Below are 25865 nucleotides of genomic sequence, written 5' to 3' on the forward strand. Positions count from 1 at the left end.
TCTGATCATCTCCCAAAACAAACCAGGAGACAGACACAGTGAAATATTCTCTGCAACTCTGCATTCTCCCCAAAACTTCATTCATTTTGCATCTCCATTATTTCCCCTGGATTGTTCTACCTTGAGCTGGATCACAAAAACTCTGGGTTTACATCTGTTACATTCTGAACCCTGCAACTTAAAGAAACAAGAGCTTTCCTCTCCAAAGCCTGATTGGCTTGCCGTGGCCCCAGAACCCTAAAAGTTCAGGATACTAAATCTGGAGGCCTGTGAGAGGCAGGGGGCGGGACCTGGCTGTCCCGTTTAAAGTGTGTCTGAATCTTCACTTGACGTCTAGTCTCTCTGTTGGGGTGCACGCGGATTGACCACTCCTTTTGGCCTCTCTCTTTTCCTTGGATATTTGGGGGGGAAAAGCTAATCCACAAACATGGTAAGACTTGTGCAATTGTGCAAATGACCCGATGGATTATTCCAAGTTGGTCGGTCAATCAGCCATTAGTTATTAAACCATAATAATGAGAGCATGTGAGGTTTATTGATTGAGTAATAAAGGCATACGATAATTTAAAAATCAATCTGCTGAGTTGTTGAGAAGCATGTTTCCTTCTGCTCATAAGGATTGGATGTTTATTTGTTGGCTTCTAATCAAATTGTTAAATTTGACTTCTTTTTTTCTAAATACTACATTTTTAGAGTAAACATTTTAGTTTATTTTAATATAATTCATAATAAATGCGTAATAATATAATAATAATTAAGTCTGTTATTTATGGTAAATATGCCTGATCCTGGTGGAGAGTTAAGATGGGGAGCTGGGTGGGTGTCAGCTGGGAAGGTGCAGATTCTGCTTAGGCGACAAATTCCCAAGGATTAAGTGTCTGCACGCCTTATACAGCGAGCTTAATGTGTTGAGCCTGAAATAGCCAGACTCAGTTTTACCAAGCTCAGGAATCCTTTTGAGGAGCAGCATGGTACTATCACCAACACCAATCATACAGTTATGTAAAAATACAATCATATTTCTAGAATAATCCTAAATTTATGGATGATATGTGCGCAATGGTATTTGTTTTTACTCACCCTTGGTATTATTATAGTTTGAACTTACATTTTTATATTTGATATTTTAAACATTTAGAGTGTTATTAGTAATATTCTTTTTTAAACGGATCATATGGCATGGTGATTGCTACTGTCACCATGGTGTCGTCTTGCCTTGAGACTTCAGGCTCACCACATAATAATAATAATAATAATAATAATAATAATAATAATAATTTTGTTTGTACAGCACCTTTCATACAATTAAATGCAGCTCAACATGCTTTACAGTGTGGTATTAAAACAAAACACATTAAAGAAAAAACAACATAGATAGAAATGACAACATACATGAGATAAATAAGTTCATATAAATAGATTAAAAAACAAAAACAAAAGGTACAGAGCTAAAAGTTGTAAAAGTGGCAGTAGAAAAAAAATATAGGGTTATATAAGGTAGATATAAGGACAAATAAATACTCTTCAGGGTTTTAAAGGGTACAGAAATATATAGGGTTTTGATTGGGATGCTCAATGAAGCCTGTAGGAAATGATGAAGTGACAGAATGGCCCCTGTTTTCTTCCAGACTGACGCTCAACAAGAGGCCCGCTCCTACCTGAGCGAGGAAATGCTGGCTGGTGAGTACAGGCTACAGTAACACGTTACTTTAGTAATAGCGTTACTTTGTCCAGGAACCAGTAATGTTTACAGATTACTTATAAAATGATAAAGCAGTTATAAAAAAAGGCCTAGTTGTTTTCAATAATCACACCTCTAAATATCAAGGTGAATTGAGACGAGTCATTATTTTTTTAGAATGATTATAGAACGAGCTCCTGTAGAAAAGGCAGACAATTTTCGATCATCTGCGTGGAATCAGGCCCCCATGTTTTTTTGATTAGCACAATACCACAGCGTTGATAGAACGTGTTATGCATAGGTGGATTGCCCCTGTTTTTCTGGCTGTATATAGAAATGCAGAGGCTCATTTTATGTAGCGCAAATGTCCCTCTGCTCCAGGTTAAAACGTGTAGGCACAGCCAAGTAATCGATGCAAAGAAATTAGGCCAGTTTTTGAGTAACGAGCCACATTCTTTCGACTCTGATTTCTCCAGAATTCAAAGCCGCCTTCGACATGTTCGACACCGACGGTGGCGGTGATATCAGCACCAAGGAGTTGGGTCAGGTGATGAGGATGCTGGGCCAGAACCCGACAAGAGAGGAGTTGGATGAGATCATCGAGGAGGTCGATGAGGACGGTGAGCAACGGATAATGTATCTCTGACAGCAACACAGCACGCCTATTGTGCGTAATGAGTGTTTTTACGCACAGGCAATACACGACTCTGGCACTGTATAGGTTTTCCATATCAGCTCAAATAAACCAAGTAGCCTATCTAACATTATGAAATGCAATCTATTGTGATACACGCCTAGCCGACCCTAAATACAAAATCAGCAGGCAATTTTATTCTTGGTTTTGCTTTTAATTGTACAAAATCCTTACATTCTGGGATGACTTATTTCCAGTGTTTTCTGTAACTGTGGTTCATGCGTAAAAGTGTGCGCAAAGACGAGCGCACTGTCGTGTCCCACAAGCAACGCAGGGCCTTGGGCCTTTGGTCGGGCTGACCATAGTTAATCAGTTATGTGGCTTCTTTATTACACTCAGGTAGCGGTACCATCGACTTCGAGGAGTTCTTGGTCATGATGGTGAGGCTGCTAAAGGAGGACCAGGCCGGCAAGAGCGAGGAAGAGTTGGCAGAGTGCTTCCGTGTATTCGACAAGTACGTTCACACTATTAGGCTACGTGGTTCACTTAGTATCACCTTTCCTGAAATGTCAGTATGTTATACTTATTTGTTCCCATACATGTCTGTCTTTTGTGCAGGAACGGCGACGGCTACATCGACAGAGAGGAGTTCGCCCTCATCATCCGCAGCACCGGCGAGCAGATCTCAGAGGATGAGATTGATGAGCTGTTGAAGGATGGAGACAAGAACGCCGACGGCATGCTGGACTATGACGGTACGTGGATGATGATGATGATGATGATGATGATGGACGTGTTAGGTCAAACGTGACTTTGCCAGTTATTTAATATCCATTAGGGAGTGTCTGTGGCACTGTGGTAATTTAAGATTTTATATTTTTAGCAGCCACAGAGTATTCCTATTTCTGTTGTAGGCTACTATAGTACTGTGGTTCCCAAAGTAAGGTCTGGGGACGCCCTGGGGTCCTTGAGGGGGTTCCACGGGGGTCCCTAGCAAACAGGGGAATCGTTTTTAATACAAGTAACCCATTGACAGAATGATGGTCATGTGTCTCATACACTTTCTGTAATAAGACATCTTAAAGCAAAAATCCTATCACATTTGGGACCCTGGAAGGAAATCTTATTAAATGGGGGTCAGTGGTCTAATTTGTGTCAGTTTAGGCGACCTTCACATAAAAAAAGTTTGGGAACTACTACTATAGTATACCTTGTACTAGGAGGTTTTAGTAATGCCAGCTTCTTGGTTGTTGTTTTTTTTTGTATATTTTGTGAATTGATAAATAGTTTTCAGCCTCTAAGCCTCGTCTCCAATGACAACAACCTCAATAAGAGACATTTCAAGACTTTAGTTGAGCTACTATTGTGAAAAAAACACTCCTTGTGGGATTCAGTTCATTTTCAGTTTGTTGAGGTATTTTAGGTATATATGATGATCATGTTAACTGAAACATTCCATCTCAATAACACGCCCCATCTCTCTTCTCGTTTCCAGAATTCCTCAAGATGATGGAGAATGTGCAGTAAAACCTGAAAGACTCATGGACATTCCTCCTCCTCCCTGTGAACCCCCCATTCTGATCGCATCTGACCCCCCCTATGACCCACTCAAACTCCCCTCCACCCACCCCACACACTCCCTCTCCTCCCACCTCTCCATCTGGTTCACTGCCTCGCTTCTCCATCCTTAAGACATCCTCAACAGACAGCTAGGGCACCCAGCGGGGGTCGCTGGGGGGGCTACACTCATCCCTAGCTTGCTTGTGAATGCAGACAGCCCATGGATGCTGCGCTGACGCTGTACCCCGTGACAGGATGGCAAGGCTGCAGTGGGGAAATTCACTGCACACACCTTTATGTGGCATGCATGCAGCGGTAGCGTGTCATCAGCGATCCCCCCCCCCCCAACCACCTGCTGGTAAAGCTCTGATCTAGATGTAGATCTAGATAGAATGGCAGCCTGTTACCTGCTGCTTAGACCAATTCATTCAACCAAATTACTGTGCAAAGAAGAAACTTGCTTGAACAGAATAAATGAATTAACACATGCTCACTTGTAGCTGGTCTGTCATATTTATGGTCTGTGTAAAAAATGTTTTGAGGAATATCAATAAAATCGGTTTGTTTCTTTTTTTTGTCCACAGACAGTTTTGTTGTCATCAGTACATTTTGTGTACATCTACTGTAAAGTATCGATGCTGTCAGTGCAATATGCATATTTGAAGGGTTTCACATCAGGAGAGGACACAAAAAAATTCCACCATGATTACTTCACCAGGGCATTTACCAAACTTTTTTTCAGGCCCAGATTTGCTGGCTTGCCCCCTGACTGAGACTAAGAGATGTCATCATGCAGTTTAATCAGGGTTTAAGCATGTGAAATTCAGTAGACAACTTGCTGTCACAAATCATTTCAAATGTCATTAGGCCTGCAACCAACGGTTATTTTCAGTATCAATCAACTAATCATTTTGGCTATAAAATGTCAGAAAATAGTAAAAGATTTCCATCACACTTTCCCAGTGTAAAAAAGGTGACAATTGTAACTGTCTTGCTTTGTCCAAAATTGTTCAGTTTACAGTCATAGAACACGAGAGAAAACAGCAAGTATAAACATTGAAAAAGCTGGATTTAGAGAATTTTCCTTTTTTTTTTATTATTAATCAAAACAATTATCAACATAGTTTTTCTGACAGTCAACTATAGTGTTTACAGCTCTAGTCATTAGAACACTGTACCAAGTTGAGGAAGACACTGTGGCTGCACACTTTCGGGAGTCATATACAATTTTAAGAGCTATGGTTTGATGATGCAACTTAAAGCGTGTTAACAGTTGAGCCATAAATGTCACTGTACAGATCTAAAGGAACAGTCTTTTCTGGGTATTGTGGTACTGCAATTAACATTAATGACTGGGCAAATGAAAACACTATGTAAGTTCCTTTATTGAGACAGTCCCAGACAGCATGACACCAGGTAACACTTTGACATTCTCGTCACGGTCATATACCACCGTATGAAATCACCAAAAAAAAACTGACTTTGGACAGCTAGTCAAGGCTAAACAAAATCCTCAAGAACACAGATCTGCGAATGAACAATTCAGTTGAACAGCAATTAAAAGAAATAAACTGTCAAATTAGGTGTAGGCGGTTTTTATGAGCCATAATTTGCTTCGTCGAAAGCTTTGCGGGCTCTCTTCAGCTCTTCGTTCATGGTCAGTAGGTCTTTGACTCTGGCGAATTTCCGGGGGTCCTTGCGAATTAGGAAAACGATGTCCTCCACCTGGACGCGGCCCTGGCGTCCGATGGACATGGCTTTGTGGGTCATTTCCGTGATAAACTCGATGACCAGGTCCTCCAGAATATCCACAGACTCAGTATACGGGTTCTGGTCGTCTCCAAATCCGTACATCATACACCGGAGCTCCTTGGAGAAGAGCCTCTTTCTCTTCCCGTGGCCGACATCTACTCCGCCGGATCCGTCATCCAACTCCTCATCGAAGCCAGTCTCGTCCTCCTCATCCGCCATTCTGGTGAAAAACATGGGTAAATTGGTGAATTTAGGAGCGATTACAAGCCCATTGCCGCTGAGCAGAAGCATGTGTTGTAATGCTAGCTAGCGAAGTTAAACAGGCCACACAATTTCGAGCAAAAGAAAACAACCGTTACCTTGTAGCTTAGCGCAGGAACACAACAGGATGGGGGCTCTGTTGACTTCCGCCTCGGGAGAACAAACGTTTGCTGTAAAAGAATAAAAATACTGCCCCTTGCGGTTATTTTCCTTCAACTGTTAGCTACACCCATAGACAGTATATAAGAAGGCTACACCATGCTACACCCCGAGTAATAGCTATAACGTCACACCACAAAGTTTGCATGTTACTCAGCCATGACTGACGGTAGGTTTCTTTAACTAGCCATGTGTCTACGTCATTTTGTTTGCTGACACGCGCTGTAATGTTTGGAGAAAAATAAAGCCAAATTCAATTTAAAAAGATGACAATTCTTAACATATTCGTGTTCCTGTGGATAACCGCCTAGCTACATTGTAAATTCACTAACGTTAGCTAAGTTCGCATTTGTCTACACTTGATTAACCCACATTGCACTATATTTTTTTTTGCGCTTTGTGCGTAACGTTATTATTTTAGTTTCAGTTTTTAAAAAACTCCATGGGGATGGTATCGAGGAATGACAGCCAACACAGAAAAGTCATCTGGGTGGGCTAACTTATGTGAATGCCGAATTAAATAATGGTCCACACCGTTTCAAACAAGGTCTTAAGTTATAATGCAATATGTTTTGTAGATGGGGAAATAAACACGGCCACTTTGAGTCGAGAGAACGATCAATGGAGTTCAGTGTGTGGGTGTCGCCTTACGAAAATGACACGTAACGGGGAGCGCACTGTCAGTAGTTGCAGGAGGCGAGGGATATGAACGCTTAATGGAGCGTACCTTCTATGTCAAGAAATGACTGCTTATTTATTTTTTATAGAGTTGGCTAGCGTTAATTAACCTATGTCGAATACAATACCGCTTTACATAGCAAGCTGGTGTAACGTCAAACAACTGGACCTCTCAAAGTTAGCCAAACAATCTGGTGAGTGCCACCGTTATCTTAGCTAACGTTACTGGTCAGTTCATCAGCTAGCTAATGTTAACCGAGGCTGTTTAATTAATAATAGTACACGCATTAAATTCCTGTTTAAATATATGTTGGCTAACTGTGGTTAACATCAGGTATCTTAACAGTGGCTTAACCGCTAGCTAACTTAGCTGACGTGGTTTAACAGTTAGCTGATGATGGTTGTCAAACTTGAGCTAACACTAATGTTGGCATTAACTAAGCTATTATTGCAGCAGGCTTGTCTATATAACTCTGATAACCAGGCTAACTATCTAGCTACTTGTTTAGCTGTAACGTTACACACATGCAACCAAATCCTAACCCTGTTTCTCTCTCTCCCCTCCACACGCTGACTGTCCATCTCTCCCTCTCTTAAAGCAATCCGCTTTTATAGGAAGCGGTGCAGATTCAGTTTGGAGATGACCTTTCTACAGTAGCTGTCTTTTCCACAACCTAGTAACTTATCCCTGTATGGCGTGCCCTGTCCAGTTCCTTTGCCGGGGGCTTCGCACTGTTGGATTAGTTCTCCTTTACTATGTCTTCTCTATAGGCATCACCTTCTATAACAAATGGCTGATGAAGGTAAGTAAAGGAGTTCTTAAAGCACTATTGATTTTTCAGCACGAAGACTGTTCCTCTGCACAGGGCATGCACTGTTTTCCTTGGGGTGATTAATGGAAATCCTCAAACTAGGTTAACCTGTAGTGTTTCTGTCTTGGGGGAGGTATTAAGTAGGTCATCTCCCAGTGTCTCAGGAGTCAGGACCCTGAGGAAACCCTGAGACAATCTACCTCCAATTGGCCATCTAAGTTGACCCTGTCTGTTTCTCTCTATCAGGACTTCCACTATCCCCTCTTCATGACGTTAGTTCACCTCGCCATCAACTTCTGTCTGTCCGCTCTAACACGAAGGGCCATGCAGGGCTGGACAGGGAAACCCCGCGTCATTCTGAGCTGGACAGATTACATCCGTAAAGTGGCTCCCACAGGTGAGATTTTAGTGGAGAGTTTTACCTAACTAAATGCAGGACAGTGTATTCAGAGAATAGAGAATTTTAGAAAAGGGACTGATGGTCAGCTCTTATCATGTTCACTGACTAAGCTTTCAGTGAACAGTACTTTGACTGAAGTCCATATTGATACAAACATTACATCACACCTGAGGGAATAGTTGAAGATAATTTCAATCTATTGCAAGGTAGTTTGTTGTCTTAAAGTCTTAAATCTGTCCCTATTACCTAGCCTTGGCAACAGCACTGGATATTGGACTTTCCAACTGGAGCTTCCTCTTCATCACCATTAGCTTGTAAGTTTTTTGCTTGGGTATCCTTATTAATAGAGGATACAACTGCAATATGAACTGACAGACTTCAGGTTATCAATATTGTATTCAACCAGTTGGATTGTTTCATTCTTTTGTGTGTTTTTTTTCTTGTGTCATTCAAGGTACACCATGACCAAGTCTTCAGCAGTGCTCTTCATCCTCTTTTTCTCGTTGGTCTTTAAACTAGAGGAGCCGGTGAGTGACCTTTTTTTTTTTCAAACATTTGTGGAAATAATGTGTTGACCACACTAAAACACCCAAACTAAAACCATCTTAACAGTTGCATGACATATTTCTGTCATCGCTAAATTATATAATTAGTTTTTTCCTGATTTATGCTCCCTTGTCATACTGTCAATCAGTCTTGTATAAAGTACTCAAAAGCAATACTTGAGTACAAGTATCTTACCAGAAAATGACTTTGGTCGAAGTTAGTCTCCTTTTAGAATATTACTTGAGTAAAAGTCTTAAAGTATCTGATATTAACAGTACTTAAGTATCCATAGCAATTTTCTGATATTAAATATACTTAAGTATTAGAAGTAAAAGTAAAAAAAAAAAACTTTGATTATGAACTTTATGGCCAAAGGTGTGTAACGTTATCTTCATCACCACTGTCGTCGGGGTGGTCATCGTCTGTTACCATGGCGGCAGAGCCTCCACCAGGTGCTTCCATGACACTATCAGTCATTATGCTTCCTCCTCCTCCTCTTCTTCTTCTTTAGTTTTTGCCTATGTTTTGCGTGCATTATCTTGGCAATTTAGGAGCAATGATTTGCCAAACTTCCTTTTTTTTCAGTGTAATAAATTTCTTCTGATTTTATTTTGTAGTAACAATTAACTAAGATGCTTAGGGGAAATGTAGTGGAGTAAAAGTATACATTTTATTTAAAAGTAAAATTTTCCAGAAATATAAATAACGAAGTAAAGTACAGATATGTAAAAATTCTACTTAAGTACAGTAGTGAAGTATTTGTACTTTGTTACATTACAACACTGCTGTCAATGCTATTGGCATGCAGACTATATGTGCATACAAAAGGAAATGCTTTTGCTCTGATTTCTGGATCCATACAAAAAGAACAGAAAGTTCAGCAACTTTGAGGAAATGTATTATTGCTATATTAGAGGAAGGAAGGACATTTTTCATCATAAATTTGCTGCATAGGCGACAGTGAAAGTGAGTGGTTAGACAGCATGCTGCTGTGTTCCCCTGGGCAGTAAAATTAATCCAACCTTTACCTCCATTGAAATTTAGCACAGCTTGCTCATGACTGAAAAGTGCCTCAGGTCATTTTGTTTTTACATCTGCGAGTACACTTATAAGTAGCGGTATAGTGGCTGAGCTCATTTAGCAATGATGAACTCCACTTTTTTTTTAACAGTTTTTTTAAGTTTTGTTACAGCAAATTAACAGTTCACCATGAGGACACGTTGGGCTCATATATACCGACCCCCCTCGCCCCACCCGTGGAAACATCAGAGGGTAATCAACTTAAGCAATGGTGAAAATAATAACAACAGTAAATAAATAAAATAAGATAACAAAAGTAAATAAACAAACCAAACCAACAAACCAAGATCTACAAAACATGAACTCAAGTTATTTACATTGGTGTACAGGGCACATTGGGCACAGACATGCATAAGGATAGCGCAGGAAATAAAAAACATCAATAAACGATGCCATGATATAATCAACAGACAGTTCAGTACTACACGTCCAACACTGCTAGCTGCATGTACCAACATCTTCACTCAGCCACAAAGTCATCAGGGGCTAAAGCATCAAGACGACTAAGGAAAGGTTGCCATATCGACATCAATTTGTCAGCTGACCCCTTGACAGAATACCTTATTTTCGCAAATTTTATAAAATACAACATGTCCCTTACCCATTGCGCAAACGTTTTATCTTACAATGACCGCCACTAAACAATCAAAGAAATCCATCGATGATTGCACTCACCATGGCTATTCATTCTGGGGTCCAGTTTAGAACCATTAGCAGGGAATGGTGGGCTAATGGATCGAACAAAGAGACAAACCTGGAAAAAAGGCTTGAGTGTTGTAATTTAAATATGTAGAGGTTACTGAATTTATTGAGGCCTGCCTTTTGCCATTGGGCAAATACAGGATCTAATTGGCCTGGGAGGAAGATGTGGTTACTACATGGGACTATAAATAGACTATAAATGGACAAATCTGTCGGATTGAAATTTTGTCTTTTCAGGGAGTGATGATGATACAGTATGCACGTATTCGCTTCTGATTGGCATCAGTCAGCATTTGGGACCTGAATCCATTAAACTATTTTTTGTAGGGCTGCCGCCCAGTAATAGTACCAGAAGTAGCAGATTGAGCAGGGCTAATCGCCACTGCGCCCCATGCCTCTCAACGAATCTGAAAAAAGATTTTGAGAGGAAAACTGGGATGCTCTGAAATGGATATAAAAATCTGAGCAGTATGTTCATTTGATAGCTATAGTGCGTAGTTTCTGTCTCCCCCATGAGGAATTCTAAGTAATGACAACAAAACTGTCTCTGACTCTCTGTACACTCCTCAGGACACTACTAACAGGACAGGACAGTTTTTGCTGCCACTGCTTCTCCACATGATACAATCCTTCTGTGAGCGCGCACCACGCCTCCTCCACGCTGTTGCTTGTAACCAAGAATAAAAAAACATGATGGACTCTTCAGAAGAGGTGATTATCTTCACTCAAGCTTCTGCAAGGGAAAGTCACCGAATGACAAAATCTTCTGAGCACAGCCATATTGAGAAATACAGAGAGAGTTGTGTGGAGCTGGTAGTCTAAATTAGCTTTGTAGCAACTCATTTGGCAATGGCTTGAATGTAACGGACAGTCATTAATATAATATAACTTGTGAGTCACAAGACCGTGTCTGGGAGTCACAGGACATTGTACAGGACAGTGTCTGACTGTCCCGGGACGCTCCTCAGGACACTACTAACAGGACAGGACAGTTTTTACTGCCACTGCTTCTCCACATGATACAATCCTTCTGTAATTGTGCACCACCCCTCCTCCACGCTGTTGCTTGTAACAAAGGAGGACACAGAGGATTTAAAAAAAACATGATGGACTTTTCAGAAGAGGTAATTATCTTCACTTGAGCTTCTGCGTGGGAAAGTCACCGAACGACACAAACTTCTGAACACAGCCATATTGAGAAATCCAGAGAGAGTTGTTTGGAGCTGAACGTCTTAATTAGCTTTGTAGCAACACATTTGGCAATGACTTGAATGTAATGGACGTTCGTTAATATAAAAAAGTTACACACTTGGGGCCCAATTTTAACGATCTGAAACTCAAGTATCAAACGTGAAACGCAAGTAGCTTTGTGGGCGGATCTCTGTTGCTGTTGCTATTATACCGGCGGGATAAATGACTCGTGCGCCCGACGCAAATCTAAAATGGGTTGGTCTGAAGTAGCTAGGTGTGGTTTGGACGTAACGTGCAATAAACCAATCAGAGCGTCATCTCACATTCCCTTTAAGAGGAGGCGCGCTTGTTCCATGGCGGATTGCTATCATTTATTAAATAAATAGCACCTGAGCTCACTTAGCAATGATGAACTCCACTTTAACAGCTGGTCGACTCGCCACATATATTTCAGACACAGGATATAAGAACAGCTCTCTCTAATGGAAAAAACATGCCCGCATTAGATGTTGTTGCTAGGAGAGTTATGAAAAAGGTTTTATCTTACATTGATCGCTACTGAACAATCAAAGAAATCCATCAATGATTGCACTCACCATGGCTATTCATTCTGGGGTCCAGATTAGAACCATTAGCAGGGAACGGTTTTTAGTGGTACTGTAGACTAAGAAAGGATGGGCTAATGGATCGAACAAAGAGACAAAACTGAAAAAAAAGGCTTGAGAGTTGTAATTTAGGCCACTGAATTTATTGAGGCCTGCCTTTTGCCATTGGGCAAATACAGGATCTAATTGGCCTGGGAGGAAGATGTGGTTACTACATGGGACTATAAAAAGACAAAACTGTCGGATTGAAATTTTGTCTGTTCAGGGAGTGATGATGATACAGTATATGCATGTATTTGCTTCTGATTGGCTCCAGTCAGCAGTTAGCGGTACTATAGACTAAGAAAGGATGGGCTAATGGATCGAACAAAGAGACAAAACTGGAAAAAAGGCTTGAGAGTTGTAATTTAAAGTGTAACTCTCGCCAAAATGCAACCTAGGGTCTTTTTGTGAATGTACCCGAGTCAAACATTTTTGTTTAAAAGCATAATTAGGACGGAAGCGCCACTTTTAAGATTGACCATATTTTCGTTTTTGGTCAAATGGCCTTTTGAATGGGAGTGGTAGGGGCACTACTATGATAGCATCAAAATCACTATTTTTAAAACACTAAGAAGACTGACACAACTTGAAACTTTGCTCGAAGTATCACCGGGGGCTCTACACATGAACTCGAGCATTGAGAACATTGTTTGTGTACACAGAGTTTACTAAAAAAGGTTTTGAACAACTCACTTTAGCTGTTGGTGTTTCCGTTCGCCGCCGTCTTGCCAGTCAAAAAGAGTCGATCTCTGAATGCGAATGAATGGACTCCTTAGGAGGAAATGTCATTCTTATATGAGGCTCCTTTTTCAACTCACTAGGTTGCATTTTGGAGAAAGTTACGCTTTAAATATGTAGAGGCCACTGAATTTATTGAGGCCTGCCTTTTGCAATTGGGCAAATACAGGATCTAATTGGCCTGGGAGGAAGATGTGGTTACCACATGGGACTATAAAAAGACAAATCTGTCGGATTGAATTTTTTTCTGTTTAGGGAGTGATGACGATACAGTATATGCATTTATTCGCTTCTGATTGGCACCAGTCAGCATTTGGGACCTGAATCCATTAAACACTTTTTTGTAGGGCTTCCGCCCAGTAATAGTACCAGCAGTAGCAGATTGAGCAGGGCTAATCGCCACTGCGCCCCATGCCTCTCAACGAATCTGAAAAAAGATTTTGAGGGGAAAACTGGAATGCTCTGAAATAGATATAAAAATCTGAGCAGTATGTTCATTTGATAGCTATAGTGCGTAGTTTCTGTCTCCCCCATGAGGAATTCTAAGTAATGACAACAAAACTGTCAAGAGTGTCCACGTGATCAGCAGCAGTGGCAGCAAAAACTGTCCTGTCCTGTTAGTAGTGTCCTGAGGAGTGTCCAGTTCAGTTTACAGGAGAGTCAGACACTGTCCTGTACACTCATGGAAGTCACAGGACAGTGTCTGACTGTCCCGGGACACTCCTCAGGACACTATTAACAGGACAGGACAGTTTTTGCTGCCACTGCTTCTCCACATGATACAATCCTTCTGTGAGCGCGCACCACGCCTCCTCCACGCTGTTGCTTGTAACCAAGAATAAAAAAACATGATGGACTCTTCAGAAGAGGTGATTATCTTCACTCAAGCTTCTGCACGGGAAAGTCACCGAATGACAAAATCTTCTGAGCACAGCCATATTGAGAAATACAGAGAGAGTTGTGTGGAGCTGGTAGTCTAAATTAGCTTTGTAGCAACTCATTTGGCAATGGCTTGAATGTAACGGACATTCATTAATATAAAAAAGTTAAGCACTAGAGCTTTAACACACACAATTTTGAATGCAAAACGTTTAATACACTCCACTACTGGAGGTTTCACTTATTTTTTTGGTCAATCTTTATTTCTATCCACCAGCGTCCTTTTTTTTAATCTTCCATTTATTTCAATTTTCTTTGTGTTACTTTCTATTCCCTGTCTTATTTTTGGGAGATTTCTCATCATTTCTCATTTTCAGCTCTTTTCTCCTGCTGTTTCTCACGGTCTCTCTCTTCTGTCCCTTTCAACCAGAACCCATTCCTGATCCTGGTGGTCCTGCTGATCTCCAGTGGTCTGTTTATGTTTACATTTGAGTCAACCCAGTTCAACCTGGAGGGCTTCACCATGGTGCTGCTGGCGTCCTTCCTAGGCGGGATCCGCTGGACCCTCACTCAGGTCCTCATGCAGAAAGCAGAGCTTGGTCAGTGTTGAGTTACTGAATATGTATTCAAATTACTTTTATTTCACTTATATATTCTCTCTCTCTCTCTCTCTCTCTCTCTCTCTCTCTCTCTCTCTTTTTAATGTCCTGATTGGTGGAACCTTGAATATTTGCACCAGATTTTGATTACTTGTATCAGTGAGTGTTTAGTACGTTTTCATAGTTGTGTCATAATATATGTCATATCTTTGCTGCAAAACAAATCTTTTAGTCTTAGAATATAACCCCTATCATGAGTAATCGCTACATTGAATAGTCATGTTGACCTTGTGTTTATTTATGTTTTAGTATAACTGTGAGGAATTGATTTTATTTTTTTTTTCTTCTTTTTTTTTAATTGGAAACTTTCTCCACTTCCCTCCAGGCCTTCAGAACCCAATAGACACTATGTACCACCTACAACCTCTCATGTTCCTTGGCCTCTTCCCCCTCTTCCTGTATAATGAAGGTGAGTATAGTCTTAAAGGGGTGATAGAATGCAAAACCGATTTTACCCTGTCATAGTTGAATAACGACAGTTCGGTGGGTAAATAGGACATACATAGAAGCTCAAAATCCCATTGACACCCCTTTACTATGAAAATCTCATATTTTGAAACTGCCGTTGAAAACGGGCGAATCCCAACAAAGCTGGAAGTTGACGTCAACCTCCCAAAAACCGGAACCTTTGTCAGCCCATGGGTGTATTAAGAGAACGGTCACGCCCCAACATTTACATAGGCTACACAACTGACCTGAGATCAGGTAGTTTTCTGAATCTAGCTAGGTCACGCAGATCTCTGCTATTCCATTACAAAATTCACTTCTGAAACTTTTTTATGCGAGAAATCAACCATATAAAGCTCAAATATGGGCCGCTTTACGAAAATGGATGGCTAATTGCAAATCTTCTCTGACTGTGTGTCGGAGTTTAGTGCCGGTGTTGGTGCTGCCTGGGTTGCTACATCGCCGCCCTGACCGCAGTGTCAGCGAGCTTGTTACGCCCGCAATCTTTTACCGCAGCCCGCAGGTTCCAGTAAATCTTATAATGGGTATGTGTGTTGAGTTATTTAAACAAACAATCGGGGAAATAAACGCCTCTTGTCCGCGAGTCTCATTGATAGAGCCACGGTGAGATGGAGTCCATCAATGAGAGCTAGCTAGCCTCCTCCTAACTCTGACATTCACAAAAATCAATCGGACAAGTGTTAGCTAAGCTTTGTAAGACCTTAAGGAACCTGTAATATTCATGCCGTGACGAAATTCAAACTGTAAATATAATTTAGTTATGGCGACAGTGTAGCTAGCTAGCTGAGGTATTTCCCCATTGTAATGAATGGGACATTTAGCAAGCAGCTGCTCGTCCTACAAAGACGCCTCGCGTCCGTAAAAATGCCTTAAAATCAAATCGGACACGGTTAGCTTTATAAGACATTGGGGAATGATGTTATATAAGTGGCGTGACGAAATTCAAACCGTAAATATATTAGAGTTATGCCGGCGGCGCTGGAGCCCCGTATGCAGTATCCACAAAGGGTGACTTTGCCCTGGGTATGGAGCCCAGCGGCTGCCGCTTTCGTCCAGACTGTGTGGAGCTACTAAAGTCCGACACGTCTTACCAAATTTGCAATTAGCCATCAATTTTTGTAAAACGGCCCATATTTCAGCTTTATATAGTTGATTTCCGGCTTAAAAAGTCTCAGAAGTGAATTTGGTAATGAAACATTGCAGTGTCTGGAATATGAGATTCTGTCGCTTCTCTAATGTATGTGTATTGGGGATTCGGCTCAACCAATCAGCGCCGGCTCTAATGTCTGCGTGCGGCAAGTCGCTCAACCAATCAGCGCCCAGCTCATCTAAATATTCATGACCATACCATATTTGGAAGAAAAGCTCTTGTTACAAATAGGGCCAAAACACAGGGATGCATAAGGGCCAGTAAAATATTAACCAGGCCATTTTCAGCCCAACCAATGTTACATACCCCATTAGGAGACCATAAGGAACAGTGTGAAATACCCTATATAATCATTCTATCACCCCTTTAAACTGTGGTTTGACCTCCTCACTCTCTCTCATAACTTGTCACTGCAGTAAACAAAACTCTATAGCCCTAATTATGTTATATTAGGTTATTTTCAATGAAAGATGTCATAGACCCCTCTGTACAGACCAAAGGTAATTTTCCTCATTGAACTGATTAATTGTCAACATAATGGCCCAATCCCAAAGTTAGCCCTGAGGACTAAGGACTAAAGACTCACAGACTTAATTGATCTCAGGTACTAAGTGAGGCCACATGGGCTCAGATAGGTAGAAATGGGATTGGGACAGCACTTCACGAGATCACATGTTAACTTGGCGACGTTTAATAACAAAGATGTTGCTGACACTTGCCGGTTTGGGAATTTTCATTTTAAGTTTGTTGCTTTCCACACGGCCAAGGCCCAGGAGACGGCTACGTGACCCAACATTATTACAAGCTGGAAAACAGGTCGGTCTGTTCCGTGGTCGTGAGGCGTGCTGTTGTTTACCTTTTGTAATTTCCGGATTTCCCTATGGTCTCCGCGGTAAACGTCACAATGCTTTGAACTGTGGGTAATTACCTTTGGTGAAGTCTGCATCGATGCAGACTCACGGAAAGGGCTCGGTAAGTGTGTACTCAAACCCTCACGCCCTTTGAAATTCGACATTGGGACAACCCTAAGCCCTTACGAATTTCGCGAGAACGCGCACCAAAGTCTGTCAGTCTGTGAGTCCGGACTTTGGGATTGGGCCAGAGTCTGTCCCAATATCCACACCTGCGTTATTTGCAAAAAGTAAAGGATAACGAAAACTCTTTCCACTCAGATTTGTTTTCTTCTCCCGTTTATAAGTAATCCCTTGCTGTTTCAAACAGTGCTAGCAGTGTCATTTAAACAACAAGTGCTGTACCTTTCTTTGGGAAAGCCTTTTTTTTAATATAAGTGCTACAATTAATTGGACTTGGAAATCCTGGAATATGAAACAACAATAACCGATGACATGTAATCAACCCATGGAAACATCATTGTAGATTCTCCTCTCTGTCTTGTTTCCAGGGCTAAGCCTCAGTACCTCAGAAAAGCTATTCCGGGTGACTGAGCTGTCGCCTCTCTTGTATTCAGTCTTCACACTGAGTATAGGCGGCTCACTGGCCTTTGGTTTAGGCTTCTCAGAGTTCCTGCTCGTCTCCCGAACCTCCAGCCTCACGTTATCCATATCGGGGATCTTTAAGGTACTATAATTCTGTAATTGTGTGTAGTATGACTTTCTTTTTGAATCAGCCATTCATTCATTGGTGCTTATGAGGAGGCTACTAAGCCAATACACACATTTTAAGCTCTAAGATTCTGGGTCAACTTTGATCTAATTGTGCATGCTTTAACCCTTGTGTTGTCTTCCTGGCAACCATGCAACTTATTATTTTTTTTTTTATTAATTTTTTTATTCAATGTTTTGGTCGTCTTTTTCGACACTTTTGTCGCTTTTCCCAATGTTTTTGAAGCCTTTTACACCGTTTTTGTCACTTTTTCCAGCTGTTCTTTTATCGATTTAGAATTTTTTTTTTTTCAAATGATATAAAACCAGGCCAGCAGTTTCATTTAATGAAACGCCCAAATTCAATGAAAGTAGTGAATGATCATTTATTTTACTTGTGAAGAGTGTTGCATGGAACCATCCACATCATTTTTTTGACAATTTGGTTGTAAGAAACCCAAAATTTCTGGTATAGAGACGTTTTGAAAATGGGTCAAATTTGACCCAAGGACAACCGGAGGGTTAACAGGTTAGTAGCTCTGCTGTTGCCTCCATTTTTCATTTCCATAACCAACCACCTTTGTTTTCTGCTGCATAAAGAGCATTACATCTTTGTAGAGCCTAGTTTGGCTGCAGTGTTCCAGTCTTGTTCAGACTAGTCTATATCCACGACGTTCCACTTCCGGGATGGCTCCATTGGCGTCGGATATTCCGCCGGATTTCACACTTTTCAGCCTGATGTTTAGGGGTGGGGGAAAAATCGATACAGCATAGTATCGCAATATTTTATCAATACACAGACGCCAAGTATCGATCTTTTATTATAGGTGTGTTGGTCAGTTTGTCTGCTTGACAATCCCATTTTGCAGCAATAAAATTGAAGTGAGATGAACAAACAGAGAAATGTATCTTTTTAGATAAAACAGATGTTGACAAAGTTTTCTTTTGGGGACATAATTTGAAATTGGGAAAGATTTGAAGTTGGAAAAAAGGTAATAAATTGCAATATATGAATATTGCAATATCTTCAAAATCACAATAATATTGTATCGTTATGATATCTTATCGTAAGGCCTCTGGTGATTCCCACCCCTACCGGATGTCCGCTCCTTCCGTTTTGTTTGTGTTGGAGTTTTAAACTCCGGTGGATTTATGAGGACTATGGTTAACTGCTCCTCAGATCTCTGCAGGGTAAATCCAGACCGCTAGCTAGACTATCTGTCCAATCTGAGTTTTCTGTTTGCACGACTAAAACAACCTTTGAACGTACATATGTTCCACCAACATAAGTTCCTTCCTGAGGCTATTTTGCAGATTTTGCATATTCCCAGTGCTTGGCGCCACCCAAGACTATTGTGATTGGCTTAAAGAAATGCCAATGAACCAGAGCATGTTTTTCTCCCGTCCCGGAATTCTATGTGGACTAGCCAGACCCTCCTGAACAGCGCTGTGGAGGAAGATCTGCTAAAGCGAGACTATGTTCAGACCTATCTAATACGTCCTTTTTTAATTCCATTTATCGTTTTGTTTTCCTGTAGGAGGTGTGTACTCTGCTTTTGGCAGCAGCTCTGATGGGAGACAAAATGGGCATGCTTAATTGGCTGGGATTTGCCATTTGTCTGTGTGGCATTTCATTGCATGTGGGACTGAAGACATATTATTCCAAAAGTAAGTGTTATTGTTCATAATACTTTTAAAAATCACATCGGCAATAACCTATCAAGAGTCAATCAAATAAATATAACAAAAAACAAGTATAACAATGTGGTTTTTCCATAAACCAATATATTCTTTCTCCCTCGAAAAAAATCCAGAATCGAATGTGCGAAAACATTATTTGCTGTTTCCACATTACACTTGTGTAGGTTACATACTGCAGCGTGATTGGCTTCCAAACTAGTTGTGATCCTGCTTGTATGTACACACGTTAAAATTAGATTGAGGTGAACGGAGAAACTTTTTCTCTTCAGCCGATGAATATTAGTCTATTGTCAAACTCTGCACATACGTCAAGTAACGATAAGCTAAAATGTTCAGTGGATGGGCACTTAGAGAAGAGAGGATAATGTTGACAATGTCTATTTTCTTTGTGATATTTTCCATCAGATAAGGGACCATCTTTAAGGAAGCTGAACAGTAAGAGCCCAGAGCTTGAGTTGCCATTACTGCGGCAGAAGGAAGACGAAAGAGACGATTGGCCTGCTGAATACAATGACGAAGATGAGGAACAAGAAATCCCTCTTCACTGACATCACAGGATACGGGCCACTGAAGTCTAGATTATCGTCAAACTACTGATTCCTTTACAACGGTTCCATTAGATGGTTTGAACAGTGACGTCAAAGCTTTAGAGCGCCCAAAATCTGTTAGGTTTGGGACACCCTGCCACAAAAAGAGAACCCGACGAGCCGGATGGTTTGTTACACAGGACCATCTGAGATGCCGTTATTGAAAACTGTTAAACTGTGGAAAAGGACTGGCACGTTCAAACAATACCTGGCAGGTGATTGGATGAGCCATCTGTCTAACGCGTCCGCCATTGTTGTTTTGAACGAACCGTCGCACACACGTAAACCACGGCCGTAGCTGTCAGTAGCGGGCGCTGATTGGTGCGGTTCACAGCTGTTCGGACCCAAACGCTTTTACTTGAAGCCTGACAAGATGGATTTTTGTCTGATACGTGATCCTGCGATTTTCGCATGATCTTGTGATATGGCGAGAATCCAGCTTGCCGTGCAAGGGAAACAAAAAGAGGGAGTAGCCTCTTCAGCTTTTTTCTTCCACCGATCATGTCTTCAGGCCACAGCCTCATTATGTAGCTGTACATTAACTGTGGACTTGACACAAGTTATGATCGTTTGCCTTCGGGAAGCTTAAAAAATGTAGCTAATACATCTAAGTGTCAACAAAGTATGATGTATGATGAGAGAGAGGGTGTGAAAGGGATACTTTGACATTGTAATGGGTAATTTTTCTTTGCTAGATACTTGTCAAACAGTGGGAATATCTTCCTACTTTGTATACCTATATACAGTACAGTACATATGCATTATGTTAATTGGCACTGGTGACTACAGAATAAGCTGTTAGGATTCTAAAGGACAAATGTAGAAACTGTTAAATAAGCTTACAAGAGTGGTTTAGAAAAAAATTACTATAATTGAAAGTGTCCTGGTATCCCTGTAATGCAGAGTGGGATGAGTGGTAACCCAATTTCAGATTACATAATTTCTTTCTCTTAAGAATGTAGCCTGACATCCTTAAGTTTTTTTTTTTTTTAAACTGGATTAATAGTAGATTTGTCATTTAGTTACTCAGTTTCCCTTTTTTGCAGATGGCTTTACTGCGCTTCTTTTGTAAGCTAAATTTACAAAGCTAACAATACAATTTAATACAGATAGATCAATGAGGTCTGTCAGGCAGCGTTTTCTATCAACATTATTATACATTTTTCTTAATTAATTGAATAATTGTTTGGTATAAAAAAATTTAAATTGACTTCAGTTTGCATGTTTTGACCAACCAGCAGTCTAAAACCCAAAGATATTCAGGTACTATCACATAAGACAAAGAATGTAGCAAACCCTCACATTCAAGAAGCAAATAAAAAAAAAAGGCCTTTCTGCTTAAGAAATCACTTAAATCATAAATCGATTATCAAATCAGTTGCCGATTAATTTTAAAGTCCAAAGTGTTAATTAGTGCCAGGTTTGGTGCCAGAAAGGCTCTTTGAGCATCATGATATGGTGTATGTCTTGATATTTGGACAATTAAAATTCAAGTAATGAGGTACAAGGTTGGAGACTATTGAATCTAAATGTAACGTTCTCCAGCCATTCTTGTCATTATTTGAAGAGATGTGTAATGGCTGTACCTTAATGTGCCTTGTTAATGTCACAGCAGTCAAGAAGACTACTTTTGAAGAGCTATTTTTCAAAATCTAAAATTTAATCTGTGATTATTTAGCTGTACTTGAGATTAAAAGAAGTACACTTTTTTTGACAGTGTTTCTGTAAAACGCAGCATTGTGGCAATACGTTAAGAAATAAAGTGAAAGTGAAAAAGAGTTTATTTTTTATTTATTTCTTAAAGTCCTGTCTAATTTCAGAATAAATCTGGGATAACTAATGTGTGTAGCACACTTTAAAATGTCTGATTTACAGGTGGTATCTATGCTTAGGTTAGACAGCATGCTTCTGCTCACTGCAGTGAAGTTACAAAAATCACTTCTTTACCAACCCTGCATCTGGATTCATGTAGTTTAGCCTCAGAGTACGTGACCGTGAGCTGTTTGGAAATATTTTAAGCACACACTGATGCAGTCTTCATGGAAAAAATACTGTAAGTGCCTGAGAAGATAGACCAGTGTTCTCTGCAAGCTATTCACTCATCCACTGATGGAGTTAGGACTGCAACTAACGATTACTTTCATTATCGATTAATCTGTCGATCATTTTCTCGAATAATCGATTCGGTTTTTTTGGTCTAAAAGATGTCTGAAAATTGTGAAAAATGTTGATCAGTGTTTTCCAAAGCCCAAGATGACGTCTTCAAATTTCTTGTTTTGTCCACAATTCAAAAATATTCTATTTAGCCTACTTATAGAGGAGTGAAGAAACTTTTCACATTTAAGAAGCTGGAATCAGATCATGTTTGACTTTTTTTATTGTTTTATTTATTTTCATGACTATTTACATTGTAGATTCTCACTAAAGGCATCAAAACTATGAATGAACACATATGGAATTATGTACTTAACAAAAAAGTGTGAAATAACTGAAAACATGTCTTATATTTTAGATTCTTCAAAGTAGCCACCCTTTGCTTTTTTTTTATTAATAAGGGAAAAACTTCCACTAATTAACCCTGACAAAGCACACCTGTGAAGTGAAAACCATTTCAGGTGACTACCTCATGAAGCTCATTGAGAGAACACCAAGGGTTTGCAGAGTTATCAAAAAAAACAAAGGGTGGCTACTTTGAGGAATCTAAAATATAAGACATGTTTTCAGTTATTTCACACTTTTTTGTTAAGTACATAATTCCATATGTGTTCATTCATAGTTTTGATGCCTTCAGTGAGAATCTACAATGTAAATAGTCATGAAAATAAAGGAAATGCATTGAATGAGAAGGTGTGTCCAAACTTTTGGCCTGTACTGTATATATAATCAAAATAGCCGATTAATTTAACAGTTGACAACTAATCGATTCATATTTGCGGCTCTAGATGGAGTGCAATATGGTCACTAAAATTAATCTCTACAGAAATACTTTGACATTCCCATACTATTTCACACATACTGTAGCAGAAGTATGCTATTGACAGGTGACGCAGAATATATTCTGTAAATGGCACGGGGCGGCCACAGGTTCCAAAGAGGGAGTTATGGCAGTACTTTGTATCAGGGTTGCCTTGTTTGCTCTGTAGAGGGTTTAGCCTTGTAGTGCCACGCCCATACAGGCCCATGCTGGAGCAGCAGGAGGGTCCTGCTACTCGGATTTCACCCGGAGGAGTTCAGATTCAACCTGATGTAGGTTAGCTGGCTTCACAGTTTAGCGGAACTGGCACTTGTTGACATCCCACCTCTGGAATGCTGTGTGAAGTCTCTCTAAAGGAATAACGTGGACTCACCGAACCGCCAGGTAAGACCTCACCTGGCTGGAGAGGACCACAGAGAAGACGAGGAAAATGTGTTGTGTCACAGTTTATGTTGTTGGTCCTGTCTGTCCAACAGAAGTCCTGTTCTTAGATAAACGAGTGAAATAGCTAACGCTTGGTTGAAAGTCTAGTTGCCATCTATTGTTCGAAACTATTGTAAAATAGCCTAGCTGAGGATGGGGACACAGTTCATTTGCTACCTCGTTGCGAAATAGATACACATTAAAAATAATTGTCATTATCGAAACTTAAAATCTCTTGCATATTGCGCATTGCAGTTAACTTTAAGCAACAAGCTAATGTACGCACTTATTAAATAACAGCGTTAGCGTCAATTATTAAGCGGCTAATTGCTCACTTCGCTGCAAAACCAAAAATCACTTTAATACTACAATACTACTTAATTATTTTAGTACTGTACTCTAGGCTGTATAGTCGTTTTGAAGTCAGCTGAAGCCTCTTTATATAAATGTAATGAGGACATGCTGTTATCAACTGTAGGCCTATTTACCACACACAACACCCCTGACCATCAGCATATAGCATTGAGGTCAAAACTTAATCAGATTTCTAAAGTCAAGTGTTGCACATTTCTATTCTATCCCTTCATCAGTAGGCCACCTGGGTACTTGGAAGGTTCACTGGAGTTCAAGCTATTTTGTGGTAATGTCATTTTTTTTTCTTCCAGGGCAGCGAAGGCATCAATAAATAAATGATGACATTGAGACTATTTAAATCCACAGTAAGGGAAATCAAACTAACATCAGTGTTAAATTTGGTCATTACATCTTTCACATTGGATATGGTAATTCCATATACAGATTCACAAATGTTAGAAATAAAAGTGCAATACTAAAGGTTTTTTTTCCCAATGCATAGAGTCTTTTCAAACAAACTTAAATTTTTTGCCGACATAATGGCCCATTACTGTATTGTTCCATCAAAGTGAACTGTGGACCAAATGTCTACAGCTATACCCTAAAATGAAGTGTGGTTGTCCTGATTTTTATTGCTTATGTAACCTAATTGCATGCACCCAGTAATTGTAATGGGGGGGAAAAGAGGAGACTACAATCCTCTCAGCAAGGAGATCCACTAGCATTACATAATAATACCAATATTTTCCTCTTTGTCTGACAGACAGAGAAATAGGTACACACTCCATTTTGGCCAACATAATGGCCCATTACTTTATTGTTCAAAGTAAACTGTGGTCTTAATGTCAACAGCGTATACTCCAAAATAAATTACTGTTGTCCTGATTTTTATTGCGTATGTAACTTAATTGCATGCACTCAGAAATAGAAAAGGGGGGAAAGAGGATAATCTACAATCCTCTCGACAAGTAGATTCACTGGCATTATATAACAATACCCATCTTTTCCTCTCTGTCTGACAGGCAGGCCAAGACATACGGCTCAAGTACCGTATAAACTCAGACTTGGCAACATTCAGGCAAGCAGGTACACGTAAAACACGAGAAAACATATAGTCATGTCACATACTGCACATGATGGCTGTATGTCAGATGGTCTGAAAAGCCTTTAGGCAGGCTGGAAGTTTCTTTTAAACTTGCTTCAGTGGTGGCCTGTCTGGTCATGAGGTGTGAAATATAAGTAGAAGGCTCAGACAGGAAATATTAATTAAAGCAAGTAAATAAAGCAAAGACTCAATCTGGAATGAAATAGATTTAACATAAAAAAACTCCAGCATTTAAATGATAGGACACATTTAGTTAAAAATTCAATTTTGACTACCAGCATATGTAGAAATGACTCTACTGTATATGACATGTAAGAGTTTTAACGAGCAAACAGCAAGTTTTACATTCACCTTCTTGTCCACTCATCACGTTGTCAGGAGCGTGTTTGTATTTCTCCTAACCTGTCCTTGCTTCTCCCTTCCACACTTTCATACTGAACCCACACTGAGCCCAACCCTGGATAATTGAATTTGTTCTAAACGCTTGTCTCGGTCACAGGTCTGTTAACTCCAGCATAATAGCTGAGCTACTAGAACGTTAATCGTAGCTTTGTTCAGTCTGCATTTTGTTGAACAATGTTCTTATTCACAAAACACAAATGTCAGAGTTTCTGCCCTTGTCTTCTAAAGAGCTTCTGCCCACGCAACTTTAAATATTTGTCTGCACTTTTATAGCGTATTTCAAAATTATACAGTACATTTAGCTTTATTTTGAAATGTAAAAATGAGCTGTGGTCAGTTATTATTTTTAATGACCCCCAAATGCAAACAATATCTTGTCATGATGTATGTATACAGATGTTTTGTAGCAGAGTGGAAACACTGGCTCTAATGGCTCTAAACATCTCTTAAAATAATATATACTGTACAATCCAAAGATTACAAATAATTTTCTTCATGAAAGCATAAGCACTAATTATTTAGTGTGTGCATAATATGATATGCATAATGTATATGAGGTACTTTTAGTGTATATTGTGTGTGCTGTTAAATCCTGGCCCTCTCAGACAGAGGTGTGTTAGTTTTATGGCCTCTAAAAGTGCTGCCTGTTTCTTAATATTACAGCCTTGTGTGTGTCATTAGCTGTGTGAAGTTTAAGGTCTGTAATGGGGATGAGCACTAA

At 40.0% G+C, this 25865-nt stretch overlaps 4 protein-coding genes across 8 annotated transcripts in view; 3 read left to right on the forward strand and 1 right to left on the reverse strand.

Moving 5' to 3' along the window:
- Positions 1-274: 274 nt before the first annotated feature.
- On the forward strand, positions 275-4446 carry tnnc2 (troponin C type 2 (fast)). The gene is made up of 6 exons (XM_039799668.1): positions 275-430; positions 1629-1680; positions 2158-2301; positions 2715-2829; positions 2934-3070; positions 3811-4446. The coding sequence occupies exons 1-6, from the start codon at positions 428-430 to the stop codon at positions 3840-3842; spliced, it is 483 nt and encodes a 160-aa protein (XP_039655602.1). The 5' UTR covers positions 275-427; the 3' UTR covers positions 3843-4446.
- Positions 4447-5236: 790 nt separating this feature from the next.
- Positions 5237-6058, reverse strand: taf13 (TATA-box binding protein associated factor 13). The gene is made up of 2 exons (XM_039799669.1): positions 5987-6058; positions 5237-5847 (listed from the first exon to the last, which is right to left on the reverse strand). The coding sequence occupies exon 2, from the start codon at positions 5844-5846 to the stop codon at positions 5472-5474; it is 375 nt and encodes a 124-aa protein (XP_039655603.1). The 5' UTR covers position 5847; positions 5987-6058; the 3' UTR covers positions 5237-5471.
- Positions 6059-6105: 47 nt separating this feature from the next.
- Positions 6106-21664, forward strand: slc35c2 (solute carrier family 35 member C2). 2 transcript variants are annotated; one of them, XM_039799666.1, is made up of 10 exons: positions 6106-6216; positions 7325-7528; positions 7784-7934; positions 8188-8251; positions 8392-8464; positions 14151-14319; positions 14705-14788; positions 17400-17575; positions 19137-19266; positions 19705-21664. In XM_039799666.1, the coding sequence occupies exons 2-10, from the start codon at positions 7418-7420 to the stop codon at positions 19845-19847; spliced, it is 1101 nt and encodes a 366-aa protein (XP_039655600.1). In that variant the 5' UTR covers positions 6106-6216; positions 7325-7417; the 3' UTR covers positions 19848-21664. The 2 variants fall into 2 exon arrangements, with proteins under 2 accessions (XP_039655600.1, XP_039655601.1); XM_039799667.1 differs by lacking the exon at positions 6106-6216 and adding an exon at positions 6467-6919.
- Positions 21665-23065: 1401 nt separating this feature from the next.
- LOC120558608 (collagen alpha-1(XX) chain) overlaps positions 23066-25865 on the forward strand; it is a 43910-nt gene continuing 41110 nt past the window's right edge. For 2 of the 4 annotated variants that reach the window (XM_039799662.1, XM_039799664.1), the window contains exon 1: positions 23066-23244. The gene's annotated coding sequence lies outside the window, so the exon portion shown is untranslated. Of the gene's footprint in view, positions 23245-24659; positions 24724-25865 lie in introns of all 4 variants that reach the window. The other 2 variants (XM_039799663.1, XM_039799665.1) reach the window with 2 other exon arrangements.

The sequence above is a fragment of the Perca fluviatilis genome, chromosome 5 (genome assembly GCF_010015445.1).
Source record: "Perca fluviatilis chromosome 5, GENO_Pfluv_1.0, whole genome shotgun sequence".
NCBI lineage: Eukaryota > Metazoa > Chordata > Actinopteri > Perciformes > Percidae > Perca > Perca fluviatilis.

What these genes read in the sequence shown, in the direction of transcription:
- slc35c2 (XM_039799666.1), top strand. Translation starts at nt 7,418, where the DNA reads ATGGCGTGCCCTGTCCAGTTCCTTTGCCGGGGGCTTCGCACTGTTGGA. An exon ending in CCGTAAAGTGGCTCCCACAG is followed by an intron (nt 7,935 to 8,187) that starts GTGAGATTTTAG and finishes CCTATTACCTAG; the next exon opens with CCTTGGCAACAGCACTGGAT. An exon ending in TCTTTAAACTAGAGGAGCCG is followed by an intron (nt 8,465 to 14,150) that starts GTGAGTGACCTT and finishes CCTTTCAACCAG; the next exon opens with AACCCATTCCTGATCCTGGT.
- taf13 (XM_039799669.1), bottom strand. Translation starts at nt 5,846, where the DNA reads ATGGCGGATGAGGAGGACGAGACTGGCTTCGATGAGGAGTTGGATGAC.
- tnnc2 (XM_039799668.1), top strand. An exon ending in TGCTTCCGTGTATTCGACAA is followed by an intron (nt 2,830 to 2,933) that starts GTACGTTCACAC and finishes TCTTTTGTGCAG; the next exon opens with GAACGGCGACGGCTACATCG. An exon ending in CGGCATGCTGGACTATGACG is followed by an intron (nt 3,071 to 3,810) that starts GTACGTGGATGA and finishes TCTCGTTTCCAG; the next exon opens with AATTCCTCAAGATGATGGAG.